This window comes from Mandrillus leucophaeus, unplaced genomic scaffold (assembly GCF_000951045.1).
Source record: "Mandrillus leucophaeus isolate KB7577 unplaced genomic scaffold, Mleu.le_1.0 Scaffold401, whole genome shotgun sequence".
NCBI classification, from domain to species: Eukaryota; Metazoa; Chordata; class Mammalia; order Primates; family Cercopithecidae; genus Mandrillus; species Mandrillus leucophaeus.
In genome coordinates, this window is record NW_012104266.1 from 702,764 (window position 1) to 723,940 (window position 21,177).

At 37.6% G+C, this 21,177-nt stretch overlaps 1 protein-coding gene across 2 annotated transcripts in view; it reads right to left on the reverse strand.

The window, feature by feature from the left end:
• TEX11 (testis expressed 11) overlaps positions 1-21,177 on the reverse strand; it is a 360,505-nt gene that overhangs the window by 55,792 nt on the left and 283,536 nt on the right. For both annotated transcript variants that reach the window (XM_011992031.1, XM_011992030.1), the window contains 5 exons: positions 17,055-17,095; positions 15,590-15,676; positions 13,463-13,533; positions 11,906-12,022; positions 2,265-2,337 (listed from right to left, as the gene is read on the reverse strand). In XM_011992031.1, the coding sequence (XP_011847421.1) occupies positions 2,265-2,337; positions 11,906-12,022; positions 13,463-13,533; positions 15,590-15,676; positions 17,055-17,095 (389 nt within the window). The remainder of the gene's footprint in view (positions 1-2,264; positions 2,338-11,905; positions 12,023-13,462; positions 13,534-15,589; positions 15,677-17,054; positions 17,096-21,177) is intronic.

Below are 21,177 nucleotides of genomic sequence, written 5' to 3' on the forward strand. Positions count from 1 at the left end.
GTGGACAGTTAGCATTCTGACGTACTTTTTTATTTTTTATTTTTTTGGAAACAGTGTCTTGCTGTGTTGCCCAGGCTGGAGTGCAGTGGACAATCTAGGCTCACTGCAAACTCTGCCTGTGGGGTTCAAGCGATTCTCGTGTCTCAGGCTCCCAAGTAGCTGGGATTACGGGCACACGCCACCATATTTGGTTAGTTTTTGTATTTTTAGTAGAGACAGGGTTTTGTCATGTTGGCAGGGTGGTCTTGAATTCCTGGCCTTATGTGATCCACCCACCTCGGCCTCCCAAAGTACTGGGATTACAGGCGTAAGCCACTGCACCCGGCCCTGACATACTTACTTAAAGAAAAGTCACGGAGGCAATGAATTTCGCTCTGAGCACTGCTTTAGCACTTTAAATTCTAGTATGAGTTATTTTCACTACCATTAGATCCTAGGTATACTGTAGTTTGGGTTTTTAAAAAATGTCCAGGTGGTAGGGTTTTTCAAAAAAATGATTCCGTTATTAATTTCTAGTTTTTGCATTGTGATCAGATGATGTTGTTTGTTTTATTTACATGTCTTAGAATTTATTCAGGCCCTCCTTGACACCAATTTTGTAAAACTTCAAAAGGCACACGAAAAGATGATATGTTTTCTGTTCTCAGGATACACAGTATATTTTCAGGCTACAGAGTTTACTTCTATTAAATCTTCTATAATAAGTATTTTATTTGGGTTTTCTCTATCCTTACTTTTTGCTGTTTTTATTCATTCAAATGACTGTCACAGACTAAGAGAAGTAAATTAAATTTTATGTGTTTATGTTCTTCCTTATAATTCCTATAATTTGATACTCAAACTGTCAAAGACATAACACATAAGCAAAAACAAAGTGACAGACCAATAATTTCTAAATGTTGGAAAACAGAATTCATCAACATATTAAAATAATAACATACCATGACCAAATAGGGTTTATTCCAGGAATGAAATGATGACTTAATTTTATAAAATATATTATTGTAACTCAGTACATTAATAGTTCAAAAGAGAAAAATATGATTATCTCCATAAAGTCTGAAAAAGCATGTAATTCAATTGAATATTCGTTGATTTTAACAAATTCTGAAACAGGGACAGAAAAACACATTGTAAAAACTTCAGGTCTAAACCTAAAAGCCAATACCACATTTAATGAGGAAATAGTATCAAGATATTATATAACTTCTGAAGGTTTACTACTGTTTAGATTATTTTATTTATTTATTTATTTATTTATTTATTTATTTATTTATTTTGAGACAGAGTTTCGCTCTTGTTGCCCAGGCCGGAATGCAATGGCGCGATCTCGGCTCACTGTAACTCCCGCCTCCTGAGTTCAAGTGATTCAAGGATGCCTCAGCCTCCTGAGCAGCTGGGATTACAGGCATGCGCCACCATGCCCGGTTAACTTTGTATTTTTGGTAGAGACGGGGTTTCTCCATGTTGGTCAGGCTGGCCTCGAACTCCTAACCTCAGGTGATCTACCCACCTCGGCCTCCCAAAGTGCTGGGATTACAGATGTGAGCCACCACGCCCAGCCTATTTAGATAATTTTATAACAAAATATTAGCAGTATCTGATATCTTGATTGTGAAGACTAGCCTACATTTAGTCAAAGTTAAAGCTTGATTAAATTAGACATTAAATCTAGTGATCTAAGATTAATAATATGTTGAACAATAATAAAATATTTAATGATATACTTTCATATAAAGCAAAGTAAAAAATATTCTTATTCTAAGTAGTATGTTACAGAGTCAATACTGATATAGAGTGGGGAAAAAAATCAGCTCTTAAGGAATCATTGGGGCTGGGAGTGGTGGCTCACACCTGTAATCCCAGTACTTTAGGAGGCCGAGGTGGGCAGATCACTCGAGGTCAGGAGTTCGAGACCAGCCTCGCCAACATGGTGAAACCCTATCTCTACCAAAAAATACAAAAGTTTAGCCAGGCGTTGTGGTGCATGCTTGTATTCCCAGCTACTCAGGAGGCTGAGGTGGGAGAATTGCTTGAACCCAGAAGGCAGAGGTTGCAATGAGCCAAGATCATATCACTGCACTCCAGCCTGGGTGACACAGTAAGACCCTGTCTCAAAAAAACAAAACAACAGAAAAAAAAAAAAACATTTGACTGGTTATCAAGTACTGCAGTGGCACAAATTTCTGGTGACAAAAGACTTGTTTATTTAGATTCTAAGTTCCTTTCAAACTGTGTTACCAAACTTCCAGTTCCTACTGTACCTGTTTGTTTCAGGAAATTCTGGATGTCATTGCATGTCTGGATCTCCTCAAGTGCACGACTCAGGAACATAGTCTGTTTGGCAACAATGCAACACGATAATTAGTCCCAACAAAAAAAAAACTTTAAGCAAATTAATATAATCTCATATCATTTTCATCAAAAACAGGTAAAAATAAATTAATAGAAAAATGATAGTTTAAACTGAACATTTTGGAATTTATATAGAAATATTAGCCTCTATTTGCACATTTCCTTATTGTTTCAGAAAAATGAGGATTAAATAAAAAATCTTGAGCATTATCAATTTCTTTAACAATCTAGAACAGAAGAGAAACACTTCTAGAATAGTTGTGTGAGGAGCTCCACGGATCCTCTCCTCAGCAAAGCAATCATCGTAACTAGTGAAAATTAGAAAACATAATCATGTAAAGGCTCAGGAAATTGCCCTGAGGGTGTAGAGAAAATGAAGAAACATTTATTACAGGAAATCTACTAAGTCTTAGTAAGAACAGTAAGAGCCTGTGACATTTAAGCCATGATTCACTCACCATCCGCCAGCTCAGTGTGATGTAAGCACTACTTTAGGTGGGTGTGGCCAAGAAGATAGGACTCTCTCTACCTCCAGTTTCTGGGCTAGGGATTCTCTGAAGGGCCAGACTGCTGGCACTTCTCATCCCCCCAGATATCTATTGTAGAAGCTCTATTATAAACAAGCATAGCTCAGAAGCCTAGAACTCTCTTTCTCTACCCAGCCTCTATTTGTAAGGCAAAAGCTCTATCACAGGCATTGCAAGTTCAGGATCCTGGGTCTCAATCTCATCTCATCTCAGCTCTCATCTCAGCTGCTTATAGGCTAAAGTGTCCACGCTGGGAGCAGCAAGTCAAGAATATCAGGGACTACAACTCTTGCCCACTCTTCCACTCATACAGTTAGACTGTCATTCTGACAGAAGTGGGCCACTGTCCCTGCCCCTAGCTCCAAAACAGTGGTTCAGTTTCTGCCCAGTAGGAGAGGTAGATCTATAGCACTCCCTATAGATCTATAGCACTCCCTAAAGGAAATGACTTTAGTTGGAACAGAGCGTGGGGAAGTTCAAATCTAAGGACACTGTAAAAAATCATGGAGATTTTGGTAGTGAGCAATTAAGAGGATATTGGTAGCTCAATGATATTAAGAAGAAAATAACAGACCAACTAGAAGTTTATAGAGAGAAGTATGTGAAGAGACAGCTAAGATTTCTATTCCTTCAAAGGGGTCTTATTTTAATTGGAACAGGCTGTGGGGCAATTTATGCACAAGAGCACTTTAACACACACACACACACACACACACACACACACACACACACACACACACACACACACAGAGTAATCACCTAGCAATTAGTCAAGACTAACAGCTGCATGTGCTACTAATAGAAGAAGGTCATCTAGAAGCTTAAGAGGTCAGATCAGGAAAAGAGTAACAAAGAACCCTCCTAAAATCACTGTCATCCTTTACCAGAGGGAGGTGTAAGCAGTCTTTGCACAGGCAAAGACTGTGCCTTCCAAGGAGTGACATCAGTTATGGGGAAAATAGACTTCACTATTTCCCTATAGCTAATTCACAAAACAAATAAAGAAGTAAACACTAACATCCACAAACCCCATGGGGAGATCAGTACCCAAAGATACTACAACATATTATCTAAATCGTCCAGTTTTCAACAGAAAATTACAAGATATGCAAAGAGACAGGAAAGTGTGACCTCTACATAGGAAAAAACAGGTAACAGGAACTGATTTTGAAAAGGCCCAGATGTTAAACTTAATAGACACAGAATTCAAAGCAGCTATTTTAAATATGTTCAAATAACTAAATGAAACCACACTTAAAGAAGGAAGGTATGATAAAAAAAAAGTTCATCAAAAATGAATCTCAATAAAAGGATAAAAATTATAAAAATCAGACGGAAATTCTGGAGTTGAAAATTACAATAAATGAAACTTTAAAACTCACTAGAGGGTATCAACATTAGGTTTGACTTAGCAGAGAAAGCAATCAGCAAACATGAAGATAGATTAGTAGCGATTATGAAATATGAGAGCAGAATGAAAAAGAAAAAAATAAACTAAGCCTCAGTAAAACATGGGACACCATTAGGCACACCAACATACCCATAATGGGATTACCAAAAGGAGAGAAAAAGAGAAAAAATATTTCAAACACATGGCTGAAAATTCCCTAATTTTGATGAAAAACAATAATCTACACACTCAAGAAGCCCAAAAAACTCTAGGTGGGATCAAGAAACACAAAGATATCCAACCCAGATACATTATAAAATGGTAAAAGACAAAGAAAAATTTGAAAGTAGCAAGAGAAACATGACTCGCCACATATAAGGGTGATTAAGATTAATAGCTGATTTCTCATTAAAAACAATAAAGGCCAGAAGGCAGTGGGACAACACATCCAAAGTGATCAAAGAAAAATAAAAATCTACTAATAATCTAATACCTAGCAAAACTATTATTCAGAGAAGGTGAAATAAAGATGTCCCTGGATAAACAAGAGCTTAGAGAATTCATTGCTAAGAGACAATCTTTCAGGTTGAAAAGCAAGTAATGCCAGACAGTAATTTGAATCCAGATGAAAAAACAAAGAGCACTGGTAACATTAATTATATAATTATAAAAGATAGTATTAATATAAATGTATATTTCTTCTTCTCTTGTTTTTTTAAAAAAAAATATATAGACATATATGTGAATATGTATTTGTATTGTTGGGCCTCTAACATATAGAAATGAAATGTATTTGACAATAAAAAAAGCTGTTTTGGAGTAAGAAAATGAGACTGATATAGTTTGGCCGTGTCCCCACACAAACCTCATCTTGAACTGTAGTTCCCATAATCCTCATGTGTGGTGGGAGGGACCCGGAGGGAGATAATTCAATCATGGGGGCAGTTTCCCCCATGCTATTCTCGTGATAGTAAATTCTCACAAGATCTGATGGTTCTGTAAGGGGCTTCCCACTTCACTCGGCTTTCATTCTCTTTCCTGCTACCCTGTGAAGAGGTGCCTTCCACCATGACTCTAAGTTTCCTGAGGCCTCCCCAGCCATGTGGAACTATGAGTCAATTAAACCTCTTTCCTTTATAAATTACCCAGTCTCAGGTATTTCTTCATAGTGTGTGAGAGAACAGACTAATCCAGAGACCATACAGTAACTCTAATCTATAGGAAAAAATGAGGAAAAGCATAAAAGGTAAGTAACATGCTTAATATAAGAAACCATAATATATACTTTCTTCTCTAAGTTTCTATTTTTTTTTTGAGACGGAGTTTCGCTCTTGTTGCCCGGGCTGGAGTGCAACGGCGCAATCTCGGCTCAGTGCAACCTCCGCCTGCCAGATTCAAGTGATTCTGCTGCCTTAGCCTCCTGAGTAACTGGGATTATAGGCACCTGCCACCATGCCCAGCTAATTTTTTGTGTATATTTAGGAGAGATGGGGTTTCACCATGTTGGCCAGGCTGATTTTGAACTCCTGACCTCAAGCGATCTGCCCACCTCGGCCTCCCAAAGTGCTAGGATTACAGGTGTGAGCTACCACACCCAGCCTCTTCTCTGAGTTTCTTTAAAATACTTAAAATTCTATAAAGTGATACTATAAGATGTATTGTTGTGTTTGGAGCATATATAGATGTAATATGTATAACAAAATAGCATTAAAAAAGAGAAGAGAACACAGCTAATAGGAATAGCATTACTATATCTCACTGAAATTGGGTTTATAATCTGATGTAGATTCTGATAAATTAAGATCTATATTGTAAGCCCCAGAGTGACCACTAAGAAAATAACTCAAATATTGTGTAAAACTCATTAAAAAAACAAAAATGTTACATTAGAAAACATTCACTTAATGCAAAAGAAAAGAGTAAAGGTTCAGAAAATCAGGAATAAAAAATACATGAGATATATAGAAATGGAAAGGTAAAGTGGCAGAAGTAAATTCAACTAAGGGAGGAGACCACCCCTCATATTGTCTTATGCCCGATTTCTGCCTCCAAAGAAAGAAGAAGTAAAAACTAAAAGGCAGAAATGAAATCCACAGGCAGACAGCCCAGCGCCGCACCCTGGGCCTGGTAGTTAAAGATCGACTCCTGACCTAATCTGTTATGTTATCTGTAGATTACAGACATTGTATAGAAATGCACGGTGAAAATTCCTACCTTGTTTTGTTCCAATCTAATTACCGGTGCATGCAGCCCCCAGTCATGTACCCCCTGCTTGCTCAATCAATCACAACCCTTTCACACGCACCCCCTTAGAGTTGTGAGCCCTTAAAAGGGACAAGAATTGCTCACTTGGGGGGCTCAGCTCTTGAGACAGAAGTCTTGCTGATGCCTCTGGCCGAATAAACCCCTTCCTTCTTTAACTCAGTGTCTGAGGAGTTTTGTCTGCGGCTCGCCCTGCTACGCAACCATAAAAATAGTAACATTAAATGTGACTGCATTAAACAACCCAATAAAAGGCAAAGATTGTCATATTGAAACAAAGATGATCCAACTATATTCTGTCTACAAGAAATACATATTAGGTTCGAAGACAAATAAATAGGTTGATCGTGAAAGGATAGAAAAAGTTATGTTATGGAAACATTGACCATAAGAATGTTAGGGTAACACTACTAATATCAGACAAAAATAGACTCTAAAACAAACAAACAAAAAATTACTAGGGACAAAGAAGAAAATTTTATAATGTTAAAAGGGCCAATTCATTGGAAATATATAGCAATTATAAATATATATAATCTAACAACAGAGCCCCAAAAATATAAAGCAAAACTGGGTAGAATTGAAGAAAGAAAGAGATAATTCAACTTTTATTAGTTGGAGACTTCAATACCCCACTTCAAGTAACGAATAGAATAAGTAGGCAGAAAACCATCAAGGATATAGAACACTTGAACAACACTATCAACCTACAAGACCTACTAGCCATAAAACATTTCACTAACCCAAGTAGAATGTACATTCTTCTCAAGCACTCATGTATGGCACTTTCTCTAGTATAGCTCACATGCGAGGCTATAACACAAACTTCAAATAAATTTAAAATAATTGAAGTCACAAAGCATGTACTCTGACCACAGTGGAATAAAATTAAAAATCAGCAAGAGAAGACAATTTGGGAAATTCACAAATATGTGAAAATTAAACAACAGATTCCTAAATAATAAATGGGTTAAATAAGAAAGCACAATGAAAATTAGAAAATATTTTAAGATGAATGAAAAAAATACAACATACCGAAATTTATGGGATGCAGTTAATGCAGTCCCTAAAGGGAAATTTATAGCTGCAAAAGTTGATATTAAAATAAAAAATATCTCAAATCAGTGACTCCAAGTTTTACCTTAAGAAGCTGTAAAAACAAAAGCAAATTGAACTGGAAGTAAGCAGAAGGAAGATTTGAGTGGGAATTAATGAAATAGAGACTAGAAATGCAATAGAAAAAATGAAACCAAAAGTTCGTTCTCAAAAAGAGCAAAATTGATATACTTTTGTCTATACTGACCAAGAACAAAAAGAGAGAAGACACAAATAACTAAAATTAGGAATAAAAGAGGAGGTATCACTACTGACCTTACAAAAATAAAGAGGACTATAAGGGAATACTATGAACAACTGTAAACCAACACATTCAATAACTTAGATGTAATGGATAAATTTCTAGAAAGATAAACTACTAAAACTGACTCAAGAGGAAACACAAAATCTGAATAGACTACAACAAGTAGTGAAAAATTTATAATCTGAAAACCACAAAACATTGTTGAAAGAAGTGAAAAGCCTAAATAAATGGAAAGATATTCCATGTTCATGAATCAGAGGCTTTAATATTCTCCCTAAACTGATCTACAGTTTCAATGCAACCCCTATCAAAATCACAGCTGGCTTTTTTGCAGAAATCAACAAGTTGGTCCTAATGGACATTCCAGGGACCTAGAATAGCCAGAACAATCTTTAAAAAGAACAAAGAGGGAGGACTAACACCTTCCTATTTCAAAACTTACTACATAAAGCTATAATTATCAAGGCAATGTGGTATTGCCCCAAGGATAGACATAGATGTCAATGGAATAGAATTGAGAATAAACCTTCTCATTTATGGTTAAGTGATTTTCAACAATGGTACGAAGATAATTCAATGGGGAAAAAAATAGTCCTCAACAAATAGTACTAGGACAAATGGATATTCACATGCAAAACAATAAAGTTGGACCCCTATCTCATACCATACACAAAAATTAACTCAAAATGGATCATAGACCTACATGTAAGAGCTGAAAATATAAAAAATCTTAGAAGAAAACATCGAGGTAAACCTTCATGACTTTGGATTACAAAATGGTCTCAGATATGATAACAAAATAAATAAAATGGATATCATAAAAATAAAAAATGTATTTCAAAAGGCACTAGCAAGAAATGGAAAAGACAAACCACAGAATAGGAGAAAATAATTGTAAATCATGTATTTGATAAGAGTATAGTATAAAGAATATATAAAGAATTATTACAACTCAGTGGTAAAAAGACAAATAGGCTAATTTAAAATGAGCATGAAGCACTTTGGGAGGCCGAGGTGGGTGGATCACTTGAGGTGAGGAGTTTGAGACCAACCTGGCCAACATGGCAAAACCCTGTCTCTACAAAAATACAAAAATTAACTGGGCACAGTGGCGTGTGGCTGTAGTCCCAGCTACTCGGGAGGCTGAGGCAGGACAATCACTTGAACCTGGGAGGCAGAGGTTGCAGTGAGCTGAAATTGTGCCACTGCACTCCAGCCTGGGTGACAGAACAAGACTCCATCTCTAAATAAATAAATAAATGCAAAAAGATTTCAATAGATATTTTCCAAACAAGATATACAAATGGCCAATAAGCACATGAAAAGATCCTCAACATCATTAGTCATCACAGAAATGCACATCAAAACCACAGTGAGGTATCAATTTATACTCACTAGGATGGCTATAATTAAAAAGATATAATAACAAGTGGTGGCAAGGAAGTGGAGAAATTGGAATCCTCATTCAGTCCTGGTGGGAATGTAAAATGGTGCAGATGCTTTGAAAAACTCCAGCATTCCTCAAATGATGAAACATAGAGTTACTGTATGACCCAGCAATACCACTCCTAGGTATATTTCATATTGAAAGAAATGAAAACATATTTCCACGCAAAAATTTGTACATAAACGTTCATCATGGCATTATTCACAAGAGCTGAAAATTAGAAACAACCCAAAAGTCCATCAATGGATGAACGGATTTTTAAAATGTGATATGTTTATACAACGGAATATAATTCAGCCATAAAAGGAAATGAAACACTGATATATGCTACAACACGAAGAACCTTGAAAATGTTATTTAGGCATTTATAAAAGGAGCCAGTCAGAAAAGAGTACAGAACAAAAAACATTTGACATTTGTAAAAAATATGATGATGATGACATTTATATGAAATATCTGGAACAGGCAAGTCTATACAGACAGAAAGTAGACAGTTGCTTAGTGCTGGTGGCAGGCAATAAGAAGTGACTGCTAAATGGGTAAGGGGTTTCTTTTTAGGTTGATAAAATGTTCTAAAATTAGTTGCATCAATAGTCGCACAATTCTGAGAATATTCTCAAAACCAATAGATTGTATACCTAAGTGGGTGAACTGTAAGGTATGTGAATTATGCTTCAATAAGTCTGTTAAAATATAATCAAGGATAGGGATCAGGACACTTTTTGTATAAAAGGCCAGACAGTAAATATTTTAGGCTTTCCTAGCCATATACACTCTCTTTTACATATTTTTCTTTATTTTCAACTACATCTCCCAGCGGCCTGATTTGGCCAGTTGGCAGTAGTTTACCCACTCCTGCTCTAGGAAAAGATGTGGTTCCTTGACAAATTACAATTACTATATGTTTTTACCTATCCCTCACTTTCCCCTAACTCATACTCAGAAGGGTATAGACAATGTTGATAAAACTATGCAGTCCATCTATATTCCTTCATCAGTTACTTATTTGGAAATATTCCCATTTATGAGGGTTTAGAGAACAGGGAGCAGATGTATACAACAGAAATCAACAAGTATTCTTTAGAGAGACAGAGTACCACGGTCTGATTCATAGGGACCACACTTAGATGATAAAAGGCAGAAGTGCATCTTCAATTATCTAAATACACATCCTTTCAAAAGGAAAGAAGATTATAGAAAGGTTACTAGATTAGAGAGTTCTGAGGAAACACAGAGGTGTACATGAGAAAGAACACAGAATAAAAAAGAATGGTAGTTAGAAACAAACAAAATAATGATTGTACTTAAGAGTTTGTGAAATTTCCCTCACATCAATTTGATCTCTTTTCACTAAGATAAAAAAATTAAACTCAGGATTACCAACCAAAAAGGAAAAACTTTTAGAAATTGAAAAGCACTGTATAAAAATAAGATGTTATTACTATTTTTTAGTAAAGCAAAAGTCCCTATTGAGAATTAAATTACATTTACCTTTGTCTGTTAAGTAGAATTTTTGTTTGTTTATTTTGCTCTGGGGCGGGTAGAGTCTTTTCCCATCTTCTTTTAAAATAAAAACACTTCTTAAAAGAGGGCCTCCTCTTCTCCTCAGAGGCAAGGACTTTGGCTTCTTTATCTCTGTATCCCCAGTACCTAGAAAAGTGTCTGGTGTGCCAATGTTTTTTGAGCTGCACTCAACAATGGAAGGGAAAAGAAGCAAAATAGTTGGCATAGATCTGGTGAGAGTTTGTTCCAGATCCAAAGAACAATATGAAATAAGAGGAAGGAGGAAGAGAATAAACAGCAAGGGGTTTATATCTCTTGGAGAGGAGAGAAGGTGACAAGTATGAGAAATTAGGAAGTTTTCTTTGTCCAGGTAAGAGAAACCAAGCAGAGCGATCTAGATCTTAAAAATCATACAAAAATGCTATTGATCTGATTTAGAGACAATTTTCTTAGATTGAAAGAAGAAAGGTAAACAGCTAAAAGCAAACCAATAATCTGGTGTATGGGAGATGGTGATATTGATAGCTCCTAAAAGGGGTAACATTTAAGAATCTGATAGGGGAATTCAGGCAAAAGTAAGGAATTCTGTGTTGTAGAAATTAAGTTAATGAGATATTTAAGAATGTGGGGAAAAGAAAGCAAATGCAATTGAGAGAAGAAAAACAAGATAAGTAATAATTTCAGATGGCTATCAAAGCTATGGAAATAGATGAGTTATTCCTTAGAACATGTGATAAGAAACAAAAGTGGAGTCCAAACCCGTCTATAATCACAGGCAGACAATAAAGACAAAAGATATTTAAAAATATTTTTGGAAAGAGTGGTCCATAGGAAGGGGAATTTTAAAAGAAGAGATATCTAATCTTCTTAAAAGAAGAGGCTATGCCAAAAGTAACCTTTGCTTAGGAAGGAATTAGCCATTACAAACTTTTGAAATCAAGATGATGCTGGAGTGGAGAAAAGGATTCTCTAAAGAGAATCAAAAAGAACTGCATCGGGGAAGGCAAACATAACAAATAGCACACTGAACTCTTGTCTTTTCTTTGAAGGTTGCACATTACCTGTTCAAAAGCTGTTGAAGCTTTTCTGCCTTGCTCTAGATCAACTGCAGCTGCCATAAGTAAACATGTTTTCCGTGCAATCAGAATTACTTGATCAGAAGGACAAAACTGGGACATCTGATAAGAAGTAACCAGAACATCAATGAATAGTGAGAATTCTGCCAGGTGAACACAAACAATCGGAATGAAAATCAGCAACTTCCTGTTTGAATGAGAAAATTCAGCTGGAAAAGCACATGTCACCATAGAAATGATATAAATTATAATACTGATTTATGCTTTCAATTTTATATTATTTTCCATTGTTTTTAGTACCTTCCTAGAGATAAAAAGCTTCATTTCTTCACAGTATTCCTATCTTTTCCAGTGACAAGTAGTATCATTTGCCCTTGTATTTCTATCTAGTGATTTACTTCTTGATTTATGTTGTAATTTCTAAGTGATTTTCCCCTGGCAAATAGATTTCCCCCTTTGTATTGAATAGAGCCAAAATTAGTATGTATATTGTCATGGTTGAAAGAGGCATTGGCAAATCTTGACAGGCATTAGGCATGACCTCATCATTAACATTGTCTAGTTTTAGGAAAAACTCCCAGCTACTACAATAAAACTCTAGGCCATTTGGATTCTTACACGCCAATCCTACAAGTCCCATCACAAATGCCAAAACTAAAACCAATTTATTTCACTTAATTAAAATGACAGTTATGCCTAAACTTGCAAAGACTATTTCTTAATCTCCCCAAATATTCAGTGATCATAACTGTCATTGTTATTAAATTAATAGCATTTAAAGACACCCCATCTCTTTAGGTCTTTGATTACTCTTATGTGAGATGAAGGAGTTGTGCTAGATTGTCTTTATAGTTCTTTCTAGCTCTAAAATTCTTAACATTTAATTGATCTCAACATATCATACTGTGTATTCCTGAATGTGTATGAAGGATATTCTTTTAGCCGTTCTCCTTTTATCCTCCTGTCAATACTTGGTCCTCTTTCTGGCATTTAACCTCTACCTTGGAGGCCAACGACTATTTAAAAATGCTTATAATTAAATAACAAACTCACAAATCACTACACTCAGGACCTGCTATAGGAAAGTTATAAAGGAGGCCTAAGTTTCTTATCTCTTTCTTCAGCCCCTGCTGTCCCTAGATACTTACTCTATGTTCTTGTAGACTTATTTCCATAACTCTTCATAATGTGTTGGTAATTAACAACTACTTAGAGTATTCCCCTCCTAAAGATATTGACATTTTAATATAGGACTTTGGGAGGCTGAGATCCCTTCAAAGGCAAAGAAATAAGTCTTAAATGGTAGAACTTTAGCCTCCCTGATGAATGTTTCTGATATTTTGGTATAGAGAGATATGCCCCGTGTTCTTATGCTATACCCTATAAGGAACAAATTCTTCTTAGGTCATTCCCACTTACATATATATTAAAAGTTCCTAGATCAAGAGACAATCCTAGTCTATATTTAGCCCTTTACTATAGCCATAGTGGTTATAGCCTTGTTGTGGTCCATACATGAGATACTTATTAAAAGAAACTTACCTTATAAGAAAGTATGAAAAACTCTCTCATTATCACTGGATCTTTGTCACATTGCACAGCCAAGTTCCAAGCTGGAAATTAACATGAAATAATATAATAATATGAAATTATGAAAATCTACCATTTAGTCTGTACCATTACAATTTCTGATACTTACGCCTTTGATATTAATATACCGGTAAGGGATTTCTCAAGGTTTAAACAATTACCTTTAGGTTGTAAAGAATTTTTCCAGGTAAATTTAGAGACTCTCGTCAATTCCAATCTTCAACACCAGACCAATGACCAAGGGAGGTATTGCTGAATTTTTAAAAATTGGGGACATGCAATAAGAATTCCTAGCTGAGGCCAGGCTTGGTGGCTCATTCCTATAATCCCAGAACTTTGGGAGACCAAGACAGGAGGATTGCTAGAGGCCAGGAGTTCAGGACGAGCCTGGGCAACAGAGAGAGACTCCGTCTATACAAAAAAATTAAAAACCAAACCAAACCAAAACAAAACTAGCCAGGTGTGGCACACAACTATAGTCCCAGAAGACTGACACCAGGAATTTGAGGTTACAGTGAGCTATGATGGCACCACTGCACTCCAGCCTGGCAACAAGACTGTCTCAAAAAAAAAAAATTCTTAGTGACACAAATCTATCTAAAAATGAAGATCAAAATGAATAGAGCTCACCAACTCTCAGTGGTGAAAGTAAGTTAAAATTCAGCAAAGAACAAGGTACACTAGAATCAAGAGTTGAGAAAAATTATTGGAAAGATTCATATCTTCCAAAGAGCAGTAGAAGCCCTCGTCAGGCAACAGTCAGCATCACGTTCCCCTTGGAAAATCCAAATCAAAATGCAGTAAAAGTAAAAACATTCCTTTTCAAACCTTCAAAAGATTAAAGTCACCAAACTTGTCTATATTTTAGATGTTTGTTATTTTTCATTATTTGCATCAGTTTCTTAGAAGTCAGATTGCAGTATTCATTCCCTTTCTCCGAGGATTAAAACCCTATTAAACCTCATAACACAGGGAAAAGTTCATGTAGAATCGGTCCACTTTGTGGCATTGCTGCTTAATTGCTCATGCTTACTTATCACTGTAGTAACTGCCTCCACAAGTTTTAAAATCATTTTATTGAAATAGAGCTGTTATAAAGTATATTACACAACTCATAATTGTACAGCTTGATGAATTTTCACAAAGTGGACATATCCATGCGTCTGGCACCCACATCAAGAAAGATCTTGAACATTACCAGAAACCCTGAAGCTCCTACAACTTTCAAGTCCAACTCCTTTTCCAGGGTAACCACTATCCTGACTTATAACACCATATGTTAGTTTTGCCCATTTTAAAAATTATAAATAAAATGAACAACACAATATGTATTCTTCAATATCTGGTTTCTTTTGCTCAACATTATGTTTGTAAGATTCATCCATATTGTTGTATATAGTTCATTTTTGGTAAATCACACTTAGAAATAAATTAAGTATTCCAGGCCAGGTGCGGTGGCTCACACCTGTAATCTCAGCACTTTGGGAGGCCGAGGCAGGCGGATCATGAGGTCAGGAGATCGAGACCATCCTGGCTAACACGGTGAAACCCCGTCTCTACTAAAAGTACAAAAAATTAGCCAGGCGTGGTGGTGGGTGACTGTAGTCCCAGCTACTCGGGAGGCTGAGGCAGGAGAACGGTGTGAACCCCAGAGGCGGAGCTGGCAGTGAGCCGAGATCACGCCACTGCACTCCAGCTTGGGCGACAGAGCGAGACTCCGTCTCAAAAAAAAAAAAAAAAAAAAATTAATTAATTAAGTATTCTAAACCAAGTTTAGCAGCACAACCTTGGGGATCTGTAGTTATAGTTCATTAGTTTAATCTTAGACCCATTTCTATAGAAAAGGAACACAACTAATGTCCATTGAGTATCTGCTATGATACAAAGGACAAATGCTGTTTCATTTAAAACCCTTAATAACTGCATGAAGTATATATAATTATTTCCATTTTATAAGTAATAAAACAGATTATTATCTCTGTACCCACAGCTACAAATGAAAGATCCAGAATTTGAAATCACATCTGTCTGATTCCACCACCCCACAATGTTTCCCACAGCCACAGAATTTCTTCTTACCTATTTTTCGAAACCACTGAGCTTCATTAACTCTTGACTCCAAACTTAAGTCTTCTTCGCCAGAAGGCTGAGAAAGTTTCACAAAGGCTGCATCAAACAGGAAAATTTGATACTGATAGTTTTATTTTACACTCTAGCAAAGTTGTTTAATCCTGCTTTAAGAACAGTCTCACAGGAGTTTGAATTTAGAAAGTTCTTTTTTGTGTATGTGTGTGTGGGTGCATACCAGAAGTAATTAAAATGACAAAATCATTACCAAGTTCCAAGAAGTTGTTAACTCAAATTCTGGGAAACAAACATGTCTTTGGAGAGATTTATAATTTTAATTAGTGCAATCATTCACCACCTGAGGTAGAAAGATATGATTTATATGTGAGGAAATAAAGAATAGAAACAATCATTTAAAAGACTAAACTGGAGATTGAGAATTAGAAGAGTATCAACATGCTGGCATAATATTTACTGAGCCAGCAAGCTCAGGACAGAACCAGAATGTGCTATCACTATCAGAAGGCATGTACATATCCCATGTCCTTCTGAGATATAAGAATGCCAACCAGCAAAGTTTTTCTCTTTTGAAAAGAAGTGGTTTGGTTTCTATACCACTTTGCTATGTTTAACACCCTGTTGACAGGTATTTGAGGCATAAAATTGAACTACTGCAATAAGTAGGATAGAATTTCTAAGATATGAATTTTTTGGTGTGTTTTGGACATAAGGAAAGAGGTACATGGACAGTAAAAATGGGAGATCTGTTAAAAAGGATGCCATGTAAAAAAGCATGTAGTTAGAAAAAGAAATGTGATATAACTAGGAGATTAGCTTGAATAAAGTGGACATGGAAAAATTATTAGTAGATAAGGGAGATGGCACAGACTTGGGTGGACAGCTTCAAAATAAGAGAATATACAACCTGAATTTGATTCAGAGGTTATGAAGAAAAATAGCAGGGTTCAGAGTATTTTTATTTGTCTTGATCCTTTTTCACTTGTTCAATTCTTAGGTTAGGATCAAGTGGCTACTAGAAAAGAAAGGTAGAGGGACAGGGAGTGAGAGAAGGGAAGAAGGGAGAGAAGGAAAGGAAAGGAGGGAGGGAAGGGGGAAGGAAGGAAAGAAGGAAGGAAGGAAGGAAGGAAGGAAAGAAGGAAGGAAGGAAGGAAGGAAGCAAGAGAGAGAGGGAGGGAGGGGAGGGAGGGAGGGAAGGAAGGAAGAGAGGGACGGAAATATCCTTAAAACAAATAGGAATTAAAACAGAACTGAAATCACATTTGGAGATGAATGCTAATGGTGACACACTTTTCTCTGCTTGTGAATGAAGAAACCAAAATAGATTCCTGTGGCAAACATTAATAAGGAGTATGAAGCTTAACTCAAACATAAGGTTAAAGTCAGTGTGCTCAGTGTACTTGGAGAATTCAACAGAGAATAGACGCAAGATGAAGAATATAACCAGGGAGATATTTACCTCTATTCAGGCAAGTCAAAAGTCGATCCATTTCTTTCTTCCTAAAAATAAAGAAAAGAATATTTTCCAACTGTTCCAAATCTTTACTATAAAACATAACTAAAAAGGGACACCATTTGTGCCTGAGAATTGAACTAAGAAAATGCAAAATTGTGAAGTTTTTTGCTCAGGACTCCAATCTACCATTTCAACAATCTTCTTCCCCACTGTAGGATACAGTTACTCATTCCCAGTGCCCTCATATTTTTTCTCTCTTCTACTTCTTCATATACCATCAGCAAAGGATTTCAATGACTGTCAAGGTTTTATATTGTAGGGTCATAATACTTGAGAGAAGGTGGTGATCTCTGTGATTTATAAGCTCTTTTGAAGAGGGGGAACTAGAATCCTTATTTCAAATAAAATTGTATAAAAGTCTAATATACAAGAAAATATAAAAGATAAAAGTTGAGCTGCTGTGGTTGAACGAGGATTGGGTGGAGGCTTGGAGCTTCACCTTCCTGGAAGTCCCTGAGGCAGTGCCACAAAATTTCCAGGGTTCTGAGGAATGCGGTTTAAAAAACAACTTATCTTGTACAGACACATCATTTTACAGATGAAGAAAAGAGTAGACCCAGGTTTCTTGACCCCTCTGTCAAGCTTCTTTAAGCACATAAAGTTTAACAGAGAACTTCCGGTTTCCAGTTGTGCATGTAAGGAGCTTGGGAGTTGCCAGCGTCTCCTAACAAGTAAAACGCTGAACACACTGAAAAATTAGTAACTCTTTTTGGACCTATAAGAGAGGAGAGGAAAAAGGAAAAACCACTGCCACAAAGATTGGAGAGACAGGCAAAGACAGGGAGTCACAGCTTACTAGAGCAGAGATTCAAAAGTGGAAACTACCATGATACCCAATGCTGGAGAGGAAAACCTGAAGCGTAACTGACAAATCACTGGAGGCTCAGTGTGGACAAGTCTGAATTAAAAGACTCAGGAGGACCCAGTCATAGTGGGGCCTCCACAGTTTTGTGAGTTTTGCCTCCAGGAGCTTGGTTAGCTACTCAGAGAATACTGGAGCAAAATCTCTTTATGTATCTTGCAGGGGGCAGAGGAAACAAAACACTTTAAAACACGCCAGAGCACCCTGTTCTTAACAAATCTTGCCCTCCGAGAAGCTGCTTAACTACAGCCTGACCTTCTGGGGTGTATCAGAGCCTAACTGATCTCGGAGAAGCGAAATACTCAAATTCAGTCCACTCTAGCCATCCTGTCCCACTAAATGAGGGAGAAAAAAACCTGAGAAGCACTTGTGAAGTTCACAGTCCAGAGGTATAGGCTTACTAAAAGACCAAGACCTAACCATAGGACTAAAGAATGTTTCCCAGCCAGGTGCAGTGGCTCATGCCTGTAATCCCAGCATTTTGGATGCCAAGGCAGAAGGATTGCTTGAATCCAGGAGTTCGAGACTAGTCTGGGCAACATAGTGAGACCACATTTCCACAGAAATGTAAAAATCAGCCAGGTGTGGTTGCACATGCCTGAAGTTCCAGCTACTCTGGAGGCTGAGGTGTGAGGATCACTTGGGCCTGGGTGGGGGTCAAGGTTATAGTGAGCCATGATCATGCCACTGCACTCTAGCCTGGGTGACAGAAAGAGACATCATGTCAATAACAATAATAATAATAATGCTTCCCCTCTCCCCATAATTCACCACCACATTGTTAAAGGCCTACTTATAGTAGTTCCTTTTATCTGGTACATCATGTGCAGCTTTTAAGAAAAAATTAGAAGGTATACTAAAAGGCAGAAAATAAAATTTAAACACACAGCGCAAGCATTAGAACTAGACATAGCAGGAACGTTGGAATTATCAGACAGGGATTTTAAGACAACTATGATAATTGGTCATGATTATGATAATTATTGTAAGGGCTCTAATGGATAAAAAGTAGATAGCATGCAAGGGCAGATCAGCAAAGTAATCAGAGAGATGGAAATTCTAAGAACCAAAAAAGAATACTAGTGATCAAAAACACTGTAACAGAAATGAGAAAACCTTTGATGGTCTTATTAGTAGATTGAACAAAATTGAGGGAAAAAAGTCTCTGAGCTTGAGGGTATATAAACAGAAACCTCCCAAACTGAAAAGCAAAGAGAACAAAGACTAAAAAAAATACAACAGAATATCCAAGGACTGTGAGACAACTACAAAAGGTGTAACATATATGTAATGGGAATACCAGAAGGAGAAGAATAGGTAATGGAACAGAAGTAGTACTTGAAATAATACGACTAAGAATTTCCCGAAATTAATGTCATATATATAAAATCACAGATTCAGGAAGCTCAGAACATCAAACAGGACAAATGACAAAAAAATGACATGTAGACATTTCATTTTCAAACTACAGAAAATAAAATATACAGACAAAATTCTGAAAAAAGTCTGAGGAAAAAAATACCTTACCTAAAGAGGAACAAAGGTAAGAATTACATTCCACTTTTGCTCAGAAACCACACAAACAAGAAGAGACTGAAGCAAATTATTTACATGTTGAGAGAAAATCCCACTAACCCAGAATTTTGTACCTTATGAAATTATATTTCAAAAGTGAAGGAAAATAAAGACTCTCAGACACAGGGGTGGAGCAAGATTATGGAACAGAAGGCCCACCCATCATCCTCCCCCACTGCAGGAACACCACATTTAACCACTGTCTACGCACAAAAAAGGACTCTCATAGGAACCAAAAATCAGGTGAGCACTCACATTACCTGGTTCTAACTTCACATTGTTGAAAGAGGAACTGAAGAGAGTAGGAAAGACAGTCTTTAATCACCAATGCCACCCCTTCCCTATGCCCCAGCAGCTGCCTGGTGCAGAGAAATCTGTGCACTTGAGAGAGATAGAGAGAGTGCAGAGACTATCAGATTTTGCATTGAACTCAGTGCTGCCCTGTCACAGCAGGAAGGAAAACTGGGCTAAACACAGCCAACTTCCGCTAACAGAGGGAGCATTTGGACCAGCTGTAGCAAGTGGGGAATCTTCCATCCCAATCGTTGGAATCTGAGTTCCAGTAAGCCTCGTCATCATGGGCTAAAGTGCTCTGGGGCTCTAAATAAACTTGAAACACAGTCTAGGCCACAAAGACTGCAAGTCTTAGTGCTGAGCTGGGCTCAGAACCAATGAACTTGGGGGCATGCAACTTACTGAGACACCAGCTGGGGTAGCTAAGGAGGTGCTTTGCTTGTTCCACCCCTCCCCACCCCTGGGTAGCATAGCTTGTGGCTCCAAAGGAGACCCCTTCCTTCTGCTTGAAGAGAAGAGAGGGAAGAGTAAAGAAGACTTAGTCTTGCATCTAGGATATCAGGTCATCCACAGTAGGATAGGGCACTGGGCAGAGGCATGAGACCCCCATTCCGGGTTGTAGCTCCTGGATGACATTTTGATGCACACCCTGGGCCAGAAGGGAACCCACTGCCTTGAAGGGAAGGACCCAGTCCTGGAAGGATCCATCACCTGTTGACTGAAGAGCCCTTGGGCCGTGAATAATCAGCAGTGATCCCAAGTAGTACACAGTGGGCTTTGGGTGAAACTCTGAGCTGTGGGGGCTTCAGGTGAGACCCACCACATTCCCAGCTATGGCGGCTATTGTGAGAGACTCCTTCTGCTTGAGAAAAGCAGAGGGAAAAGTAAAGAGGACTTTGTCTTATGCCTTAGGTACCAGCTCAGCCACAGAAGGGTAGAGCATCAAGCGGGATCTTAGGATCCCCAATTATAGGCCTTGGCTCTTGGGTGGTATTTCTGCACCTGCCCTGGGCCAGAGGGGACCCCACTGCCCTGAAAGGTGAAATAAGGCCTGGCAGCATTTACCACAAGGTGGCAGCATTTACCACAAGGTGACTGAAGAATCCCTTAGGCTTTAAGTGAACATCAGCGGTAGGCTGGCAGTACTCCCCATGGGCCTGTGGAAGTGGGAGGGAAGAGTGGGAAGGACTGTGTCTCATGGTTTGACAACCAGCTCAGCCACAGTAGAACAGAACATCTGTGGTAGACTTCTAAGGTTTTTGACTCCAGTCCCTGGCTCCTGGACAGCTTCTCTGGACTCACCTGGGGCCTGGGGGAACTTGCTGCCCTGAAGAG